This window comes from Staurois parvus, unplaced genomic scaffold (assembly GCF_062004578.1).
Source record: "Staurois parvus isolate SC_StPar_1 unplaced genomic scaffold, SC_StPar_1.0 ptg000832l, whole genome shotgun sequence".
In the NCBI taxonomy this organism is placed as follows: Eukaryota; Metazoa; Chordata; class Amphibia; order Anura; family Ranidae; genus Staurois; species Staurois parvus.
Window position 1 is genome coordinate 2,386,286 of NW_028318628.1, and position 22,046 is coordinate 2,408,331.

The window sequence follows — 22,046 nt, forward strand, 5'->3', positions numbered from 1 at the left end:
CAGGGCCCTCCTAACCCTCTTGTATTGAACTGTATTGTTGCTGTATTGTCTCCCTTTATATTGTAAAGCGCTGAGCAAACCATTAGCCGTATATAAATCCTGTATAATAATAATAATAATAAATAATGATTGTAACTGTCCTATTAATAGCTCTGACTGAACATTAATAAAACCTTTGTAAAAGAAGATATAAAAGATGTTATGCCAAGTAAATCGATACCTAAAAAAAAAAAAAAAAAAAAAAAATCAAAATCTTTAAAAGCCTTTACAGGTTACCAGTTTAGAGTTACACAGAAGGTCCAGCGCTCTCACTCTGTTTGTGGCAATGCCTCAGGTGTGACATATGCGTGCGAGACCTACATGTGCGGGACCTAAAATTTATTTTAACATTGTACCTTTAATTTTTTTGGATGAACTTTTTTGCTATCACAAAAGGATGAACATGAGGAAGGGACCCGTTCCACTACCTGTAAAGGTAATCCAGTGGCTCCAGAACCACCAAGATTACATTTACATTGTAGGGAATCATCCTATGGGGGGAAAAAAAAAAAAAAAGTAAAACACAAAAAACCCCTATACCGGGATAATGGTGGTAATGGCAACCCTCATCCCGGTATAACCACCTCAACCATAGGCAATTAATAAAATAGCCTAAGGACAGGAAGTGATTGAGAGTCTTATCAAAGTAGGTCGAAAACACAGCTCCAAAGTCATTTCATTATTTGGGCTTAAGCAAATTGACTTCAATTAGCTTTCTCTAACCACTTGCCTACCAGGCACTTTCACCGCCTTCCTGCCCAGGCCAATTTTCAGCTTTCAGTACAGTGCTGCATGACAATTGCGCAGTCATACAACAATGTACCCAAACTAGATTTTTTTTTTTTTTTTAAAACAGAGCTCTTTTGGTGGTATTTAATCACCACTGGGTCTTTTTATTTTTTGCTAAACTAAAGACAACTTTTTTTTTGGGGGGGGGGGGGGTGTTTTGGGGAAGTTTTAGTTTCCCTTATAAAATTTTGTAAATAAGTAATTTTTCTCCATCACCCTGTGCTAATGAGGCTGCACTGATGGGCATCATTTATAGGCACCGCAAGGCAGCACTGATGGACATTGACAGGCATAACTAAAGGACACTGAAAAGCAGCTCTGATGGGCATGGATATCTGGCATTGATGGGCACTGAAAATCAGGGCACTAATGATCAGTGCCCTGATTCAGTGTACATGTCCCCTCTGAGGAATGCCACTTACCGGCTCTCCTCTCACACTGTCAGTGTGAGGAGAGGACTGCTGATAACCAGCATTTCCTGTTTGCATGTGATCAGCTGTGATTGGACACTGCTGTAAAGAGCCGATGACTTAGACTACCATGTGATCAGCTGTGTCCCTCGCGGACCACTGATCACCACACAGCTATGACGTCCACCCAGAACAAAAAGAGTGGTTAAAGTAATAAGTCCATGGGTTCATTTACTTTTTCCTCCATCGCTGTGAATGTTTGAGGAGGGTGTTCAATAAAGACAAAATTAGAATAGTTTGTGTGTTAACCACTTAAGCACATTGGGTTTGTCTATTGTGACTTAGATGAGGATCAGATCACATTTTAATTCCAATGGGTTCACATACTTTCTTGCCACTGTATGCAAAGGGAACAGTTAGAGAAGTTTAGACATACTACAATAAGATGGTCGAACTGGACATACTACAGGTGTGGTTGGGAACTGGAGGCATAGTGAAAGACAGTAGAGGTATGCACCACAAGACAGATCACTGACATTACAGCCCCTTTACAAATCAATGTTCTGACTCTTGACTACCGATTGCCAGAATCTCAGGTCTGCAGACTGGGTACCAGGGTCCTTCGTGAATACATTACCACCAAATTGCAACCACACCTCTTTTGTCATTGGTGCAGTATATGGTTACCACCAGACCTCTTTAGTCAACTTAAAGTAAAAGTCCAGTCAAATCCTAACTATACTTAAACCTTATCCCACCCTCCATTTTAAGCTTATTCTAACTACCTTGTAAGGAGGAAAGAGGTCTATACTTACTTATGCTGAGGGAGCTAAGGTCCAGTCACATAATCAGCTCCAGGCGCCAGCTTCAGTGTAGAGAAGGAACAGCCAACAATGGATGCCCGATAGCAAGTCTAAGGGTGACATAACTGCATAGGCTCTGCAGACGTTGTCAGCGATCTTTTTTCTTCACTGAAGCCAGCCACTGGAGAGATCACGTTACCGGACTAGAACGCTCTCAGAATAGGCAAATATAGACATCTTTCCTTTCACATGAGAATAGGCTTAATCTGTTGAGATGATGTTGGTAAATTGTGCGTATTTAGCGCTATACATAGTTCTGAGTATTCTTTCTGAACAATTACATTTTTATTTTATTAGTCAACAAAACTTTACCCAAATAGTGTTGTGGTTTTCCATGGTGCTGTTTGGCATACTTCAAGCGCACAGAAATCCCCCCCCCCCACCAGGATAGTTACAATAGGCTTTAAAGAGGGGCGTGGCTAAACCATAGCCACAGAGGAAGGAGGCTGATTCTGGAGCTCCTGCTGCCCACCGCTGTTAAGCTTTGGACAGCACTGACACAGCCTACCATGCTTGACTGAGGTGATGCTGCGGAAGAAGGGGGGGGAGAAACACAGCCTCCAGCAGAACCCGCTAAAGAGCGCCAACAGGGCAGCATTGTCCCATTCCTTGCCGGTCCGCGGGTGGGAGACCCAGCCGGCGCCATCATGGCGGACTCTTCCTCTGTCCAGGAACATACAGGCGCTCCCCAGGGAGGATCTTCATATGGAAGCCACAATGCAGGGCGAGTCTAAATCTCCCTCTACATCCTCCCCTTCAACTCCAGGGAGCTTGCAACCTAACATGCCACATTCCTCACTCCCTCAAATTCCCATTGGGATATTAAACACTACCTGAGCGTGTCACGATCGCCGCCACCAACATGCGACAATCGCACGAAAGCGACCAACAATAATACGTCACGCCCTGCAGCGTCAGACCCCAAACCTTCTCACCAAACTCGTGACCGAAGGACCAGCCGATCTAAAGCCGCGGTGTGACGCGCGTAACAAGGCCACACTCAGCTGCGCCCTGCACAATGATTGTCCAGCTAATGGAACGCAATCGACGCACCGGCAGCCTGAATGCGCTTATTACTGGGTTGGGTTAATTACGCAACTAACCCTTCACTGCCACCACCCCCTTTTTGTCGGAGACTGGGAAACTCCCGTTATCAAATATACACTAGAATGATTGAAATATTGATCTATATAACACAGTCCGCAGACCTGTCATACAGAGATAACAAACAGTAGCGTCTCTTCAAAAGGCAGGAATTCGTGAATTGCAAGTAAGCACTTAAAAACAGTTTGACTCTTTTAGTAATAAACTTTCTTTCTGAAAGTGTCAAACAGGTGCAATAAAATATTTACCAAAAGATGTAAGAACACACACACACATATTATATATATATATATATATATATATATATATATATATATCCCCCCCACAACACAGCAAAGAGATAATAGGAAGGAAGTTAAAGGGTTAAGTTACTTGCCAATATGCCTTGGTTTGTAAGCAGATCCAAGTTGCAGAGCGGAAAGGGTCTTTGATCTCCTGCTGTTACGATGTTAAAATCAGGAGATGTGTTTTTCTTCCCTTAGGCTTGTGTCAGCCTGTCTTTTTAAAATCCCCCTGCAAGGGGGGGGGTGGCTCTGAATACTGGCCACTAGGCTGTTTTGGGAGGGGTCAGTCGGGAGAACTCTGAATTAGAACCAACATCGGTCATAATCCATGACATGAAACATAGGGGAAAAAAACAGAATGTTCATTTCATTCTGTCATCTTTAACTGTTAGGATTTGTGAGGTTACAATCTTTCAATTCCTGGGAGAAGCTACCTTATCCGTTTTATGATGGGTGAGCCTACACAGTTCTGGGGTCAGTGCTTCCCAATGCTCTGATGAACACTGGCCTTATCAGGACTTAGGTGAGGAAGGCTACACTTTTGCAGACTGCTCTGCACCGGACTAAGGAGGCCTTAACTTGCGGCTGACCCACACCATCTGTCACTGTGCCTCTCAGGAAGGGAGGGGGTAGGGAATGAAGGATTGAGGAATACTCTAATAAGAAAAAAAAAAAAAAAAGGGGAACTCCGCATCCAACTTTGATGAGCAAGTTTTCTACAGAGCAAGCTTCCCACAAAAGCCGATTTTGCAGACTCTCAAACAACTGGAGGACACATACAGAGCTTGTTTTCAGGAAGTTATAGCAGATATTATACATGTAGGCACATGGGTTGCTACCCTTGAAACCCTATACAGCGAGTCCATAGCTGTACTCCATTCTCTGCAAAACCCGTTAAGCTGAGAAAGCAATACCTTGATCTTGCAATTTTGTCTGAGGATTATGAGAATAGGAGTCACAGGAAAAACCTGAGGATCCGTGGGTTTCCTGAATCTGTTAAAGCAGCCGCTCCGATTCCAACTTTGCTTACTGCTTTTGCAAAAAAATTTTGTGAAAACCCCCCGCGCTACCCATTGAAATAGTGTGCCCTGGGGCCAGAGAAGCTATCATGAGGGGTATGCGCAAACACACATTTGGAATTAGAGGGTGAAAAACTATACTTATTTTCCCGATTTGTCCCGCCGCACCTTGAAGCTGCGGAAAACCCTATGCCCTCTACTGGACACCCTGCGTAATGCAGAAGCTACATAACGGTGGGGCGTTCCATTCCAACTTACAGCTTCTAAAGATGGAACCTCGGCTACCCTCCGTGACACGGATGACCTTCCTGGCTGGAGGGGTGGTGGACCATCACCTCACACTCAGCAGCAATGTAACTGGTAGGAACCACGCCGGAAATGTAGAGCAAAACCCTCCAGGCTCATCCAATGCCAAAGTAAACACCTGAACATCTGCTCCTGTTGGCTCAATTTCCAACTCATTTTGGGTCGGTGCCTCTGACCACTTACCGTTGGTCTCCCTTGAACTATCCTAATGAGACTTTCAGATGACGCATCTCCATTTTGTGCATGCCCCTACCATCAGGACAGTTTTTATCTTTCTAGTTGCTGATCCCCTAGTACTATGTAATCTATTTGGCCATCAGCATTAGAAATAGGTATTTATAAGCAGAAGAAAACAAAAAGGACAGAGGATTCGGGACATACGGTTTGGAATGTATATCATTGTCATTTGGTTGTGAAATCTTTTCAATGCTCTATATTTATACATTTCTGTAGGAGGTGGGCAGCTCTGGGTGGCGCTGCCCATTTAGTGGGGAAGCGTGTAAGCCATACCCATAGGTCCACCCCTTTACATATTTTTCACAGGGTGCCCACCCTTCAGGGGTTGTGGACTACTTGCCCCCGCAACTGCTCGGCAGTCTGTTGTCCACGGTTAGGTTCTGATTTATCCCCCCCCCCCTCTTGTTTTTGTAAGGTCCTCAAACAGTTGATCAGGAGAGATATATCAAAATGATTATCTGCCTCAAAAAAGGGTTTTGCTCTTCTTTTCAATGACTGCTTTTAAAGAGACAAGTGAAAACTCTCTCCATTTTAACGCAGTAGAGTGTGGCAAGAGGTAAAGGCTCTCAAACCTCAGGTCCTGATGTTGCAGGAGACACATTTTGAGATGGGATCTACAGGTGAAACTCAAAATATTAGAATATAGTGCAAAAGTTCATTTATTTCAGTAATGCAACTTAAAGGTGAAATATATGAGAGACTCATTACACGCAAAGCAAGATAGTTCAAGCCGTGATTTGTCATAATTGTGATGATTATGGCTTACAGCTCGTGAAAACCCCAAATCCACAATCTCAGAAAATTAGAATATTGTGAAAAGGTGCAATAATCTAGGCTCAAAGTGTCCAACTCTAATCAGCTAATTAAGCCATAACACCTGCAAAGGGTTCCTGAGCCTTTAAATGGTCTCTCAGTCTGGTTCAGTAGGAATCAAAATCATGGGAAAGACTGCTGACCTGACAGTTGTGCAGAAAACCATCATTGACACCCTCCATAAGGAGGGATAGCCTCAAAAGATAATTGCAAAAGAAGTTGGATGTTCCCAAAGTGCTGTATCAAAGCACATTAATAGAAAAGTTATGTGGAAGGGAAAAGTGTGGAAGAAAAAAGGTGCACAAGCACTAGAGATGACCACAGCCTGGAGAGGATTGTCAGGAAAAGGCCATTCGAAAGTGTTAAGGACTTTCACAAGGAGTGGACTGAGGCTGGAGTTCGTGCATCAAGAGCCAACACACACACACACACACACACACACACACACACGGATCCTGGACATGGGCTTCAAATGTTGTATTCCTCTTGTCAAGCCGCTCCTGAACAACAAAATGTCAGAAGCGTCTTACCTGGGCTAAAGAAAAACAGACCTGGTCTGCTGCTCAGTGGTCCAAAGTCCTCTTTTCTGATGAGAGCAACTTTTGCATTTCATTTGGAAAACAAGGACCTAGAGTATGGAGGAAGAATAGAGAGGCACACACTGCAAGATGCTTGAAGTCCAGTGTGAAGTTTCCACAGTCTGTGTTGATTTGGGGAGCCATGTCATCTGCTGGTGTTGGTCCACTGTGCTTCATTAAGTCCAGGGTCAACACAGCAGTCTACCAGGAGATTTTGGAGCACTTCATGCTTTATGGGGATGCAGACTTTATTTTTCCAGCAGGACTTGGCACCTGCCCACACTGCCAAAAGCACCAAAACTTGGTTCAATGACCGTGGGATTACTGTGCTTGATTGGCCAGCAAACTCACCTGAACCCCATAGAGAATCTATGGGGCATTGCCAAGAGAAAGATGAGATGATAATGCAGAAGAGCTGAAGGCCGCTATTGAAGCATCCTGGTCTTCCATAACACCTCAGCCACGCCGCACTGAGGCAGTAATTGCTGCAAAAGGGGCCCAAACCAAGTACTGAATACATATGCATGCTTATACTTTTCAGAGGTCCGATACTGTTCTATGTACAATCCTTGTTTTATTGATTGCATGTAATATTCTACTTTTCTGAGATTGTGGCTTTGGGGTTTTCATGAGCTGTAAGCCATAGTCATCACAATTATGATAAATCATGGCTTGAACTATCTTGCTTTGCATGTAATGAGTCTCATATATTAGTTTCACCTTTTAAGTTGCATTACTGAAATAAACTTTTGCACGATATTCAAATTTTTCGAGTTTCACCTGTATACCTAAACTACCTCTGTACCCTTTTGAATGCTGCTTTATGGGCACATCCCCAGTTGAGTGGCAATAGCTTTTCACAAGAACTGCCCCTACGTCCTGGAGTCCAACCTGGAGAACCCTGAGGGCAGGTATGTGATAAAGAGTTCCTTTTATGGTAAGCCCCTTAACATTAGCAAATATTTAAGCACCGAACTCTGGCCAGGTGTCTTATTTATAGAGTGCTTGGTATCTTGCAGGACCTCTCCTCAGGCTCTGTAATCCTGGGTTGAGATTTTAATGTCTGTCTGGACCCCAGTTTGGACTCTTCCTCAGGAAAATACTCAATATCTTTCCCAGCTAGGAAACATGTTTCTAGATACCGGTGAGATATGTGGCTGGTGGACTGCTGGAGGATTTTACATGCCAATGATAAAGATTTCACTTGATACTCCTCAATGCACCAGTCATATTCTCGGATAGATCCCCTCCTAATTGACCAGCATAATGTTTCTTCCACTAAGATCCATCCCATCAAGTTCTTGGATCACACCCCAATAGAACTTGTCCTCCAGCCGCGACCTAAAATTACAACAGTCCTGGTCATGGCGACTAAATGAAAACCTCTTAGGAGGATGTTGTAGTGGCTGGAGAGGTACGCAAGGTTAAATAGCAATATTTTGTTGAAAACACAGTGGGGGGAGATTTCCGAGTGGGTGGTTTGGGAAGCATATAAAAAGGGTGCACAGGCCACCCAGCTAAAAAAACAAAACAAAAAAACAAAAACCACACACACACGCTATGCCAGATTTCAGATCTCCCCTTTAGACACAAAAAGGAGGAATGACCCTCAGATAGGAGCCCAACTCGCTGATCTGAGGACACAACTGAAAACACCTCTTAGACGCCCAGTCAAAACAAACTTAAGACATTTAGCCCATAAATTCTATGACCAAGGCCACAAGTGTGGGAGAATGCTGGCAAGAGTGGTCAAGAAACGTTCTTCCTGTTCCTAGGTTTCCCATGTATGTTCTGCTTTGGGTGATAAAATGCACTATCCATCCCAGATTGCCAACAGTTTGAGATTTCTACCAATCCCTTTACAGTAGGGGTGTCAAACTAGCAGCCTCCAGCTGTTGCGAAACTACAAGTCCCATCATGCTTCTCCCTTTGGGAATCATGCTTGTAAATGGCAATCTTGCAATGCCTCATGGGATTTGTAGTTTGGCAACAGCTGGAGGGCTTCCAGTTTGACACCCATGCTTTACAACCTTAAAGAGTGGGGAGGCCAAGTCCAGACACTGCACGTCCATAGACACTTACCTTGACGAGATTGATTACCCACGACTTGTCACGATTGCGGCGTCAGACCCCAGACCTTCTCACCAAACCAGTGACTGAAGGACTAGCCGATCCAAAACCGCGATGTCACGTGCGTAACAATGCCACTCAGCTGCACCCTGCACAACGATTTTCCAGCTAATTGGACCAGAATTGATGCACCAGCAGCCTGAATCGATTGTTACCGGGTCAGGTTAATTATGCAATTAACCCTTCACACTGCCACCACCTCATTTTTGTACAGAGAGAGGAAACTCGGCGATATCAGCAATAACACTAGAATGGTTGCGGTAATCTTCCGTATAACATGGTTATACAGAGGGTTAAACAAACACAGTAGCGTTCTCTTTAGAGGCAGGAATTCGTAAATTGCAATAAAGTGCTAGAGAAACAGTTTAACACTTTCAGAAGAAAAAATGTATTACTAAAAAAGGTCAAAACGGATGCAATAAAAATATTTACAGAAAAAGATGCAACTAAGATAGATATAGATATATATACAGAGACCAACAGCACAGCAAAGAGATATTAGAGAGGTGACAGGGTTAAGGTACTTGCCAAAGTCCTGGGTTAGCAGATCCAAGTTACAGAGCGAAAGGGCACGGATCTCCCCAGGTGGTACTTGACCTCCTGGGAAGGCTCCATTATCTTTTTACGGGGTGTTAAATGGCACAGGTCACTTAGACAGCCAGGCATCTTGCTCAGAGAGGTGTTTTATAACGGTGGGCTCCCTGCCTTGCTCTAGCCTGCCTGTGACCCTTCCAACACACATCTCCCTGTGGATTTAGAGAGAGGAAAGGGGGGGGGGGGGGAAGAAGAAAAAAAAAAAAGAAAAAAAGGACAACATGGAGATTCTTAACAAAATGGAGGACTGCGTCAGTCTCTGGTGTGCACGTTTGCGACACGAGTAACTCCAGAAGTGATCTCAGACTTGGAGAGGGACATCTCCCTGGCGGAAATGCTTTCTACAATCAAAGCTATGCCCTCTGGGAAAAGCCCTGGCCTGGATAGGTTTTCTCGTCAATACTTTCTTCAATACTCAGACCTCTTTCTACCGCATATGACGGCATACTTTAAATTCCTTAAAGCGGAGTTCCACCCAAAGAGGGGAGGTTCTGCTTTAAAGACTAGTTCCCCCGCTCCCCATTAAGGATTGGCACCATTGGGGAGCGGGTATCTGAAATGGACAGGTACCTGCTCCCACTTCTGCTGCGACCGCCTAGGCGGTCGGAAGCGGAAGTTGTCCTCCTACCCTCGCTCCCAGTAGTCTTCTGGGACACGTGACGGTTCCCAGAAGACTATGGGGCCATTCAGGCAGCGCTGCTCGATCATGCACAGTGGGCACCCGGCTGTGAAGACGCAAGCTGTCACAGCCGGGTGCCCACTCTGAAGATGCCTGGAACACAGGTTGGCTGGTGTAATGGGCTGCGGGGAAGACACTGCGGGATCATGGGACAGGCGAGTGGCTAGTTTTTTTAAAAGTTAGCAGCTTTAGTTTTTGTAGCTGCTGACTTTTTTTTAAAGTGTGAATGGAACTCTGCTTTAACAAAAAGACAGGACGTATACTACTGATGCATTGTGATACCACAGAACTGTCATCCCAAAGAAGAGATAGACCCAGAATTACAGCCCTATCTCCTTAATTTAGATATAAAAATTATGGTGAAAATTAAGGCTAATCGTTTGAGTTTTTAGAAGAGTTGGTTCATGCCGACCAAGTGGGACCTATCCCTGAATGAGAATGTAGAGATAACTCCCAAAGAGCCAATTCCCTTTTCCACTGGATCTCTGCTTCAAAAACCCCCCTGCTTGGTCTTTTCGTCAGACGCAGAGAAAGCTTTCGACTGCATAGACTGGGTATTTAAATCAAGTATATTGCATAGGATTGGGCTTTGGGTAAAGATGCAATTTGCCGCTCGGTATACTGGTCCTACAACCCAGGTGAAAGTCAAGGGATTAACCTATAAAACTGCAGTCTCACAAACAAGATATACCAGCTGTAACTGTCATTTAAAGAGGACCAAAACACAAATAGAATTTTTTTCTTTTTTTTTTTTTTTTAACCTCCCTAGCGGTCTGATTATGGCAGTATTTCAGTGCTCCAAGTGGTACATTTTTTTTGCATGGAAATATGTAGTTTTTTTATCGTAGGCCTGTAATTTTTAGGAATAACTCACTGAAATCTGTCCGTACAAGAGTCTAGTAAACATCCCGGGTATGTTAAAATTTGAAACGCAAAATCATAAAAAAAATTATAATATATTTAATATAATCAAACCAAAAACACTGAAATTTGAAATATAGCGCCAAGTTCACACATCACTGAGCAAAGTCGCAAAATCGTTTTCAGTGTCCGATGACGAATTTCCCCACGAATCATTATCACTCAATTCTGCAAGTAGTTCTGATTTACGATCGCTGTTCTCTAGCTGGTCTAAAACCTCTTTTGGCATAAAAGGGATGCTTTTGCAAACGTGCGCAACACACAGTGAAGGACGCAGAGTCCATTTTGTTAAGAGTGTCCATTTCTCCCTTATTCTCCTTCCCCCTCCCTTCCTGAGAGGTCCAGTGACATGTGGCCAGTATGTGTGTGAGTTAGGAATGTCACAAGAGGGTCATAGGAGCTGTAAAAGCCCTCAAGAGAGTTTGAGTCTCTCTGCCCACAGAACCTGCCAATTCTAACACCTCCTAAGAGATAAGGCAAGCTTTCTCAGGAGTTGAAAGATTCTAACCTCATAAAACCCAATTCTATGTAGATGACAGAATAAGATAACTTCTGGTAAATCCATTTTTTCCCTATGTCTCATATCTCGGAATATGAGAGACGTACAAAAAAACCGGACACCTCGTCAGATGGCCAATGAGAAGACAAACAGTTTGATGGGTCACTCGCCTTGTCTCGGACACTTAGGGAAGCAGAAACATAGATCTCATGAACCATGCAGTATATCATTTCCTAATTCATATCTAATTAATCCTCAGACTTGTCTGCATAATCTACCTGCGGGTGGACTGTCACTTGTGCAGATGAAAAGTTATAGGCAAATATGAGTTATGGGAGATTTTTGCTCTAGTTGAGGCATCCACCCATATTTCCACGCCCTAAGTGGAGATTGGCCCTTGACTGCAGAGCTACCCCCCTGCTGGGGACTTTAAACAGGCTGTCAGGCCTCAGAGGAAGAAGTTGAAGAATTCTCCCATTTTTTCCATTGTAACATAGGGAGATCAAAGCACCCTTCTGCTCTGAAACTTGGATCTGCTAACCCAGGGCTTTGGCAAGTACTTTAACCCTTTCACCTCTCTGATACCTCTTTGCTGTGCTGTGGTTCTTTGTATATATCGATCTATGTTACATCTTTGTTCTGTAAATATTTTTATTGCTCCTGTTTGACCTTTTAGTAATAAATCTCTTTCTGAAAGTGTTGAACTGTTTCTATAGCTCTGTATTGCGACTTACGAATTCCTGCCTCTAAAGAGACGCTACTGTGGTTGTTTAAACCTCTGTATAAACTGGCCTGCGGACCGTTTTATACAGACAATTATCTCAATCATTATAGTGTTATAGCTGATAACACCGAGTTACCTCTCTGTACAAAAAAGAGGTGGTGGCAGTGTAAAGAGTTAATTGCATAATTAACCTGACCCAGTAACAATCGCTCAGGCTGCCGGTACATCGATCTGTATCGATTAGCTGGAAAATCGTTGTGCAGGGTGCAGCTGGGTGTGGCATAGTTACGCACGTCACATCGCGGTTTTAGATTGGCTAGCCCTTCGGTCACGAGTTTAGGTGAGAAGGTCTGGGGTCTGACGCCGTGATCGTGATAGACGCCATGGACATCTCTCAGTTTCCAGGCAGAAAGAACAGTAAACATGCAGGCAGTGCACAGGACAAAGCACTCGGGACAAAATGTATGTGAAGTGGTTTGATACAGTAATCTTACTATGTGATTTTAGTGTATTTAGTGAATGTCACTTTTTGACATTTTTAAATTTCCCGCCAGTTCCGTCCCCGTACGTCCTGACGTCGCAGGGAATGGAACCCGGAAGACAGATGCCGGCATCGGCCGGAGGACATTGCTGAAGACGCTGCAGGGGGGACATCGCGGGACCGCAGGACTAGGCAAGTGCAGAAGGGATACCGGAGCAACGCTGCAGAGTATTCCCGAGTGTAGCTCGTGGTTACCGCTTGTGGCGCTGAAACTTTACCCCGAGCTACACTCAGGAATACCTCCAGGGAGGTTAAATAGTATCTATAACAAATTTTGGCCAATTATTTTAAACGCTAGTTAATTTTGTGTCTGACATTTCAGCACCACAACCCACAGATCCCTGAATGAGACAGTCATTGAATGTAGGCTGTTGACCCGTTGGAATGAACAAAGTCTACCAATACTCAGGTCAGGAAAAAGGAGAACAACAAAACACACACACACACACACACACACACACACACACACACACACACACACATCCCCTCAAGTTATACAGACCCCTGATGATTCAGTAAAAAGTGTTTTACATCCTTGATTCATCCCAGTCTCTAGAAAGCTGGGAGGTTATAAGGCACATTAAATGACAGGCAGAAAGCTTCAGATCTGCCCAGTGATGTACTCAAAGTCACTCACACTTGCAACAGGAAGGCTACATGAAACTCAATCCTTTGGGTTAGCTGAAAGGAATTTCTAGATGAGCACCTCTGCAGCATTTCCTGGATAACATTAAAAGCTGAATGAATGTATTTGTATTCTGCAGTCACCTCTTTAGCCAGCTATTACTCCTGGACACTGAGGTTACGCAAGTGGTAATGTTCACAGAAAAAAAAAAAAAAAAAAAAAAAAAAAGTCTTCAACTGAGAAAGAGTGGCTTCAAGAAAATTGGATAATGTGTGGTCTTTCAATGTGCTTGGTGCGTTTTTTTGTGGAGAGAGATTGCCGAACACTGCTTTTATAAAAAAAAAAAAAAAAAAAAAAAAAAAAGAAGAAGAAGTGACCACCAAAGTGACCCAAGTAAGGCCTTAGAAGCTTTTAAGTGACACTGAAAACGGAATAGACATTGAATAGCATATCATATATGAAAGCATGGTGCCAAGCATGTCCATTCCAAAAGCATGGTGCCAAGCATGTCCATTCCAAAATCTTTCAAAATTATGTAGAGAATTTTCACAGCACTGTGACTTTTCCTTTTGAACTAGGATTCATTCTTACACATTTTGCTAAGATCTATTGAAAGTGTCTAGGGAACTATAAAGAATACCTGTCCTGTAGGCAGAGGCTGATCCAGCATTTCAACATCAGGATGCTGTGGGAGGTTGTACAATCTACACAGGTCACAAATCAGTCGCTTCAGTTGCTGCAAGAGCTACAGAGAACAAGAACACAAATAACCAGGTTACCAAAAGCTTTTCTGTAATGTAGTTACTGCAAATCATATTACTCAGAATGCAGGCCATAAAATGAAAAGCTGAACAGGATTCCCAGTACCCCAACTGCATGCTCCAGCAATTGGCTCATTGCCTACAACAGATGTCTGTATGGGGCTTTGGATCAAGGTACAAGTAGCAGTTTCAGGGAATCCATGTATTTTCCAGCAAAGTATTTATCATGAGTGTTTGACATTAGACACTTGCAAGGAGTGCAGCAAGTTTAAAATGGATAATAAGCTAATCTATAAAAGGAATGACTTGCTAGGGATCAACACAAGCAGGTGAATGATTCACTTTAAATATGAATTTATATTTTCGTAATTCTACCTCTGGAGAGTTCTTGCCAACAACAGGATTGCTATTGTGATATGGGCCTTAAAAACATAGGTTTAAAAGAAAACGGGTTTACCAATTGTTAGAGACAACTGTCAAAATGCAGAAAGTCAGCCTTCAGACTGCCATTTGCCAAACTGCCAATGGGAAATTCAAAAATAGTTGGTGCCCTTACATGATGGCTTACTACAAATTGGCAAGCTCCAACTCACCAATGTGTTGCTTTTTTTAATGTCTTCCAAGCGTTCCAAAACCGATGTCAGATTTGGGTCATCTGATTCTACAAACCATATTGGTGCAGAGGAAGGGTAAGACTCCTATAGAGAGGGAAAAAAAAAAAAGTCAGTTTTTGACTAAATACATTTTCAAGGATCAAAAGCAAAACATATTGATACTAAACCTATGTTGCACTGCCTCTCTAGCCTTCAATACCACCATGTGGGTACATATACCTACCAGTTTCTTCTGCATTGCCTAACTGGTCCACATCTCCACATAACCAGAATGCTACATTAATTTCCAGAAACTAATCTTTCAGTTTTCCTCCCTGCTCCACAACAAAAGCACAATATCCAATTCAAATTTATTCTGAAAAGTATAGCTTTGGTTAGAAGATGATGCATCAGCTAACCAATTGCAACTAGTTTTTTTTTTTTGTATCTTTAAATTTTCCAAAACAAAAACATTTCACATATACATACTTCCATTTTGCCCCACTTTATCCCCTACCCCATCCACCCTCCCCCCAACCCAATACCCCTATCCACATCCTATTACCTAGTTTCTATCTTCTCTCATTATTGCCCATCTGTATCTATAACCCTTCCATCCCTCCTCCACACGGTCTCTCAGGTATGCCATTTAAACTCTTGCCTTCCCCCTTCAGCTCTGACCAGTTCTGGGTATCTTTCAGACATTTTAAATTTTAACCAACTACTCCACGTTTTCCTCTATGTGATATAACTTCTCCATCTGATAAAATGTTTTCCACTCAGTTTATCCATTCATTCATTCTTGGTGGCTCCAGTACCTGCCAGAGCTTGGGAATCAAACCCATAGCCGCACTGATTACGTGATATAGTACCCTGTTTTTATGTGGTTTCAGCGAAGGCTCAAAAATATAGAATAGACATATCAACAGGTCTTTCTGTATGGTGATCCCGCTTATTTCCTGAATATAAAATGGGTTAGTCCAGTAATCCTGTATTTTCGGGCAATCCCACCATATGTGTGACATAGTTCCCTATTCTCCACAACCTCTCCAAACACAAAAAGGTGCGCTACTTGTTGCTTATGTGCCACACTGTGTAATAGACCATCTTGCAAAACATTTATAGTTAGTTTCCACTGTGCTCATATTCATCACCTCATTTAGTTCGGCGTTATTCAAGGATTAGCAATATAAAACATATAATCTGCGACAATACAAACAAATGAGAGAGTGGGCATCCTTATCTAGTACCATTATACATTCTAAAAAAAATAGGGATCCATTGACCTTGACTGCCACTGATAGGCCATTATACAACCCTTTTATCCATTTTAGGCCCTATTCCTAATGCCTCTAATGTATCAAACATAAATCCAATTAACCCTATAAAAAGCCCTTTCAGCATCAATCGATAGGAATATTGGCAGCAATTTCTCTCTCGACTTTTTTGTAAGAGGATCAAAGATCTCTGGCCATTGACCCTTCCTTCTCTTCCAGGAATGAAACCCACCTGATCCAGGTATATCCAAATCTGGCATTACCTCCTCCTTCCCATTGCCAAAACCTTAGCATATAATTGTGTCGATGTTTAACCACTTCAAGACCGGACACTTTTACCCCTTCCTGTCCAGGCCAATTTTCAGCTCTCAGTGCCACCACACTTTGAATGACAATGCGGTCATGCAACATTGTACCCAAATGAATTTTTTAGCATTTTATGAGACAGATAAAAAAAAACAAAAACAAAAAAACTTTATTTTGGTGGCATTTATTCACCACTGGGATTTTTATTTTTTTGCTATATAAATGAAAAAGTCCAAACATTTTGAAAAAAAATATAAATAAATACATTTCTGCAAATAAATCTTTCATAAAATGTTGGCCAAAATGTATTCTGCTATCTTCGTACAAAAAAAAAAAAAAAAATTAGTTTATAACCAAAAATTATAATTTCAAAATATTTTTACATTATTTTTGTTTATATTTATGTTTTTAACATACCATCACCCTAGCAGTACAGTGTCATCATAGTTTTTTTAAACCAATTGCTTTTACACCCATAAAAGCTGTAAAATTATTTATCCTTCTCTGGCTGCATTCTTGCAGCCATTGAGAAATACTGTGCGAGCTGTGATTGGTCACAGGTTGGCACATGGTACAAGGCTGTTGTGAATAGCCTTGTACCATGTGATCTGATAATTCACAGATTTGACACGTAGTAAGCAATGAAGTCAGAAGTGACATCTTGCTACTATTCATGTGATCACCGATTGGCCAATCAGTGATCACATGATCGGGACCTCACACAGAGGTCCCGTACAGCGATCAGTGTTCCTAGGGAGCGTACACAGGCAGGAAGAAGTTTATAAATGGCCACCCGCCCCTGCACTGCTCCCATCCGGCCATTTATATACATGGGCCGGACGGTAAGTGGTCAATAAGGATATAGACCTACAACTGGCACACTGAGCTATCCTTCCCATCTTTAAGGATGATTGCTATATAATCTTGCGATGACTCCTCCCTCATTTCCAACCCCTCCCCAATTCCATTCACATAGCCACATATCTTAGGAACAAGAAGATCTCTAAATTTTTAAAGTTTTCCATGGTATATCCATCCGGACCCGGGCTTTTTCCTCTGGACATATTCTTTAGGGCTAAAATTATTTCCTCCGGGGTGAGTTCTCTTTAGGGCCTCTAGTTTTTCTATAGCTAATTTTGGCATCTCCACCTGATATATAGGAGCTTTTGGTGTTTTTTTTTTTTCCCCCCAAAGCCCTCAATCTCAATTCAATAAAAACTTGTGTCCATGCACACCTAGGCTTTTACCAGAGTTCAGAGGCAGTTAAACGTTCCTCTCCCAAACACAGAAGAATAGCATTCAGGAGAGGAACATTTTGGCATAAAAAGCCAAGTGTGGCAATAACATGTGTAAATGAACCTACGGGCTAGCTACATTTAGCGCTTGGGTATATATTTAAACCACATTTAATATTTGAACGTTTATTCATCTGTTTTTGCTATGTTTAGTGCTTTTCCACTGCCAGGGGAGTCAACATGTAGTCGTGTTCCAGTTTGCGTGTAGCCCAAGACGGCCAAAAACCTGTATTCTCGCTTAGGCTACGTTCACACTAGCGTTGTGTGTAGGCAGCAAAAAGGTGTTTGGGAAGCGTTTTTACAGCTCCCCAAACGCCTCGGACAATTCTGCACTTTGCAGCACATGGTGCTGTTCTAACGGGAGCGCTAGCGGCACGGTAAAAACGGACGCCTCTGGTCGAGTCAGGAGGCGTTGAAGCCTCCTATTCTAGTCCATGGTGCCGCTCCGCAAACGCCGGCGGTAACACCATTCAAACTTCATTATAAGCATTTGTGAGGCGTTTTTAATGCTCGGCAAACGCCTAGCAACCGCCGCTGAACCGCGCATGCAGCGTTTGCCGTGCGTTAAAAAACGCTCCGCAAGCGCCGGACCAACGCTTGCCAAATGCTATAGGGGCGTTTGGCAAGAGTTGGTAAAACAGTCAAGTGTGAACGAGCCCTTAGGGTCCACAAAGCCAATGCATCATTCCAAAGACAACAAACTGTGCCTGCATTATGCAGGCTAACATTCTAACATGCCACCAATCCTAAACTGACAAGTGCAAGCTACTATTCTTATCATTTAGTGGGTGCGGTGTAGAGGTGTTTCAACAAGATAAAAAGTTCATGCTCGTGAATTGGCAGCTAATCCCAAGAAAATGAAGACAAGTGTCTAATTCATACTGCATTAGAGAGAGTTTTAAAATGTGTTAATGTCTATACAAATATTGCAAGCTATGTCATGCTCCCCTCCATTTACATTCAAAATTCCCATAACCCCAGTACTTGATAGAAAGTCAATCATGTAATCTCCTAAGTGAACATCTGTTTTAAGGCTCATGCTGCCACTCTTAAAAATTAAGATTTAAAGTCTAAAAACACACACAATGCATAGTCCTGCAGATATTTTAAACCCCATAAAACATTAAATTCACAGTACTTTCCAGTTGCATTAGCTGTTCAGATGCATTGCGTTTTCCCTAAATAGTTAAATACAAGGGTTTAGTTTTGCTTTAACCATCTCCCAAAACAGTCTGGCTCCATTCACATCTGGGCCTAGCGGAAACATGGGCAGAAAAACGAATTTCTGTAAATGAGCAACAAACAATTGAGTACTGACGCGATACTTTTTTTTTTTTATTTGCACCAACGTACAAATTTTGAGGACAAGCTTTCGGGGTATGTCCCCTTCTTCAAGGTCCAAGCAGTACTATTACGTTTTAGCAGAATGTTAGAAGATATGTGGGGGATGAGAAAAAAAAAAGAAAAAAAAAAAGAGCAGAAAGAAACAAGCCTAGGGTTAGCCTAGAGATAGGACACAGCAAAGCAAAAGCAAAGACCTGGGGGGGATTGATTTGGTTGCACAGTTGGAAGCAAACCCTGCAATAAAAACGCTGCAAACTGTGCAACCAAATCAATCCATCAAAAAGTGTCAGACACTCAAAAGGGATCTTTAATATCTCCGGATCATACCGCTGCACCTCCAGTAATGTTGTGTACCTTATCTAGTGCAGAAAATGTAGCAAAGGATTTTATGTTGGCGAAACAGGACAGAAGTTGCAAACAAGGATGAATTTGCACAGACATACCATCAAGGAACATAAAGAAGATGACCTTTGCACACCTGTGGGACACCATTTCGCACAACCAGACCACATTATGGAAGACCTCAATGTTTTAGTTCTTAAAAAGGAAATTTCAAATCCATTCAGGAAAGAAAACAATTTTATCTAAGAAGGAGGATTCTATTTGACACAAGAGATAACGGTCTTAAATTTGGACATGGGAGTCCTCAATCATTATCCAACAGTTTGACTCCCTCTGTGAGTGTTGTTCCCCCCCCCCCAGTCTTTGCTTTGTCTCATCTCTAGGCTAACCCTAGGCTTGTGTTTCTTTCAGGTTTTTTTTTTTCCCCCCCTCTCTCCTAACATTCTGCTAAAACATGATAGTACTGCTTAGACCTTGAAGAAGGGGACATACCCCGAAAGCTGGTCCTCAAGATTGTATGTTAGTGCATATAAAAAAAGTATCATGTCAGTACTCAATTGTTTGTCACAAGTGCACTAATATGGCTACAAATCACCTCAAGTGTAAATGAGCAAAAAACCATGCTAACATGTGCAACACGCTTGAAGTGCCATAAATTCTTAATGGCACCCCAAATGCAGGTAGCAGTCATGCATTTTCCCCATTCTAAAAAATGTGCAAAAATTAGCTTGGCTCAGTGCCAAAATTTGGTACATGAGCTTCTTTGGTGTGTTTCTGGAGCGGAAGAATGCTCATTCAAATGAATGATGCAGCTCCAGAAACGTGAAAAATAAAGTGACGCAAAAGCATAGCTCAGATTTGAACTTTGGCCTTACATTCAAGGCATGCGGTGAATGGCAATTGTCCCATTTGCTTTTGGCCTTAACCAAACTGCACATCCATCTGGTTTCATAACTGACCACATGTGCAGTATGACATCATGGCAATTGAAAATCAAATAGAGGCCAAGATGGAAACTTCCTTGGATGTCAAGAATAGGAGGGTTTAGTTCTGCTTGAAGAGTGAGGAAACCTGATGACACCCAGAATGCACATGGACAGCAAGGCAACACGGGTCCAAAAGTGATGTGATTCTAATTACATCCTAAGCGATATTGCAGTAGACAACCTTAAAAAAGTGGAGATCTGAACATGAGAAAAGTCAAAGATCACCAGGCACAGTGTTGGCCGGAGTCACCTCCTCACACCTAACTCAAACTTCTAATTGCAGTACTACAGTGTCACAATCACATGCTTTGCATGGATTTAAATCAGGCAACATATCGCCTCCTTACCACCTGTCAAACATACTTGGATTGCTTTTCAGAGTAGTGTCTGCTGCAGTTGTGACTGAGCTCTTAGTTGCATCTGGCAACGGCACTCTCATGGCTCGTTCACATGTAAAGTTAAGGGGTGGAAAAACACTGCAGTTGAGTCAAGGTTTTACCGCCTCAAATCCCTACCCGCTTTAGCTGCTGAGGAAGCAGCCAATAAAATGGTACACACATGCCACAGCAGGAATTACACCCCCTGTTGCTTTTGGTAGGTGCTACTGCCTGTCATTCGAGATCCATTCAAGTAAATGGGGCCACTCTGCAAGTACCCTACAACTGCATGCTTCTGCAGGGTCCAAGGGGTTAAAGCTTTAGAAAGCAACACTGCTGCCTGCTTAACCCCTTGCTTGCTGTATTGAACAAAGTTGCAGAGAACTTGCAGTGGCCTCATTCATTTGACTGGGTCATGTTTGGCAGGTGCTACACCCACAAACTGATAGGGTGTAGGAGCCAGCACTACAGAGGAAACATCAACTTATGCGGCTCTTGCTCCTAATTACAGCTCCAACTTTATAAGTAGTCCCTCTGCATTGCACTCTGATGCTCTGGGATGGTGGGTCGGCAAGCCCTGACATTGATCTACCACTCACATAGCAGAGATCTACTGGTTGCTGACCTCCGCTATAATTGTGTGTGTGTATATGTATACACACACACACACACACACACACACACACACACACACACACACACACACACACACACACACACACGGTCCAAAAATGATGGCACCCATACATTTGTCAGATAATGCACCACTGAAAATGCCCTGAAATTGTTGCAGTTATAAAAACATTAAGACCTAAAAATATGTTTCTTTTGATTGTATTGGTATGACACAAAGTGGAGAAACAAAAAGCCAAATCTGACACATTCCATGCAAAACCTCAAAAATGGACTGGACAAACTTCTGGACAATGTTGCGCACAGTGGACACAGGAACATTAAGATCTGCTAAATGATACAGGTGAGATTACAAACTTACAGGAGCATCACAAATTTGGAATGCAAGTTCAGTACAGTCCATTTTTGGGGTTTTGCGTGGAATGAGTCAGATTTAGCTTTTTGCTTCTACACTTTTTTTGCGTCATATCAATACAAACAAAAGAAAAACATTAAGGCCTAAACATCTGTAAGTACAACAATTTTCTGGGTGAAGTGGTGCATTATCTGACAAATGCAGGAGTGCCAATATTTTTGGCCATGACTGACATACACACGTAAATAATGGAATCCCAGCACGAGCCAAAATTACAGAAATGAAAGCATTTCTCAAACGCCTATAGAATGACATTTTCATTTGGCAAGCTGACTGTAGTAACTAGCACAAACACAATATAATCTCTGCAATTCTCAAAACACAAAATCGATTAAAAAAAAATTGGCATTTTGAAACAGCAAGAAAACTAACCCCAATAGTAAGCAGGTGACATAAAAAAAAAAAAAAAAAAAAATTATATTATATAATTATATATATCTCATTACATGGCCCCAAGATGATTATTTTAGCTCTGATGCATATGTGGATACCCAAGGTACAGAATATGTTTAATTATAGAATACCAGGGCCTTAACACTCCCTACACAATACTGCACAGTAA

At 42.4% G+C, this 22,046-nt stretch overlaps 1 protein-coding gene across 2 annotated transcripts in view; it reads right to left on the reverse strand.

Moving 5' to 3' along the window:
- UBE2Q2 (ubiquitin conjugating enzyme E2 Q2) overlaps nucleotides 1-22,046 on the reverse strand; it is a 69,892-nt gene that overhangs the window by 26,876 nt on the left and 20,970 nt on the right. For both annotated transcript variants that reach the window (XM_089655301.1, XM_089655300.1), the window contains exons 2-3: nucleotides 14,510-14,614; nucleotides 13,796-13,900 (exon numbers count right to left, since the gene is read on the reverse strand). In XM_089655301.1, the coding sequence (XP_089511427.1) occupies nucleotides 13,796-13,900; nucleotides 14,510-14,614 (210 nt within the window). The remainder of the gene's footprint in view (nucleotides 1-13,795; nucleotides 13,901-14,509; nucleotides 14,615-22,046) is intronic.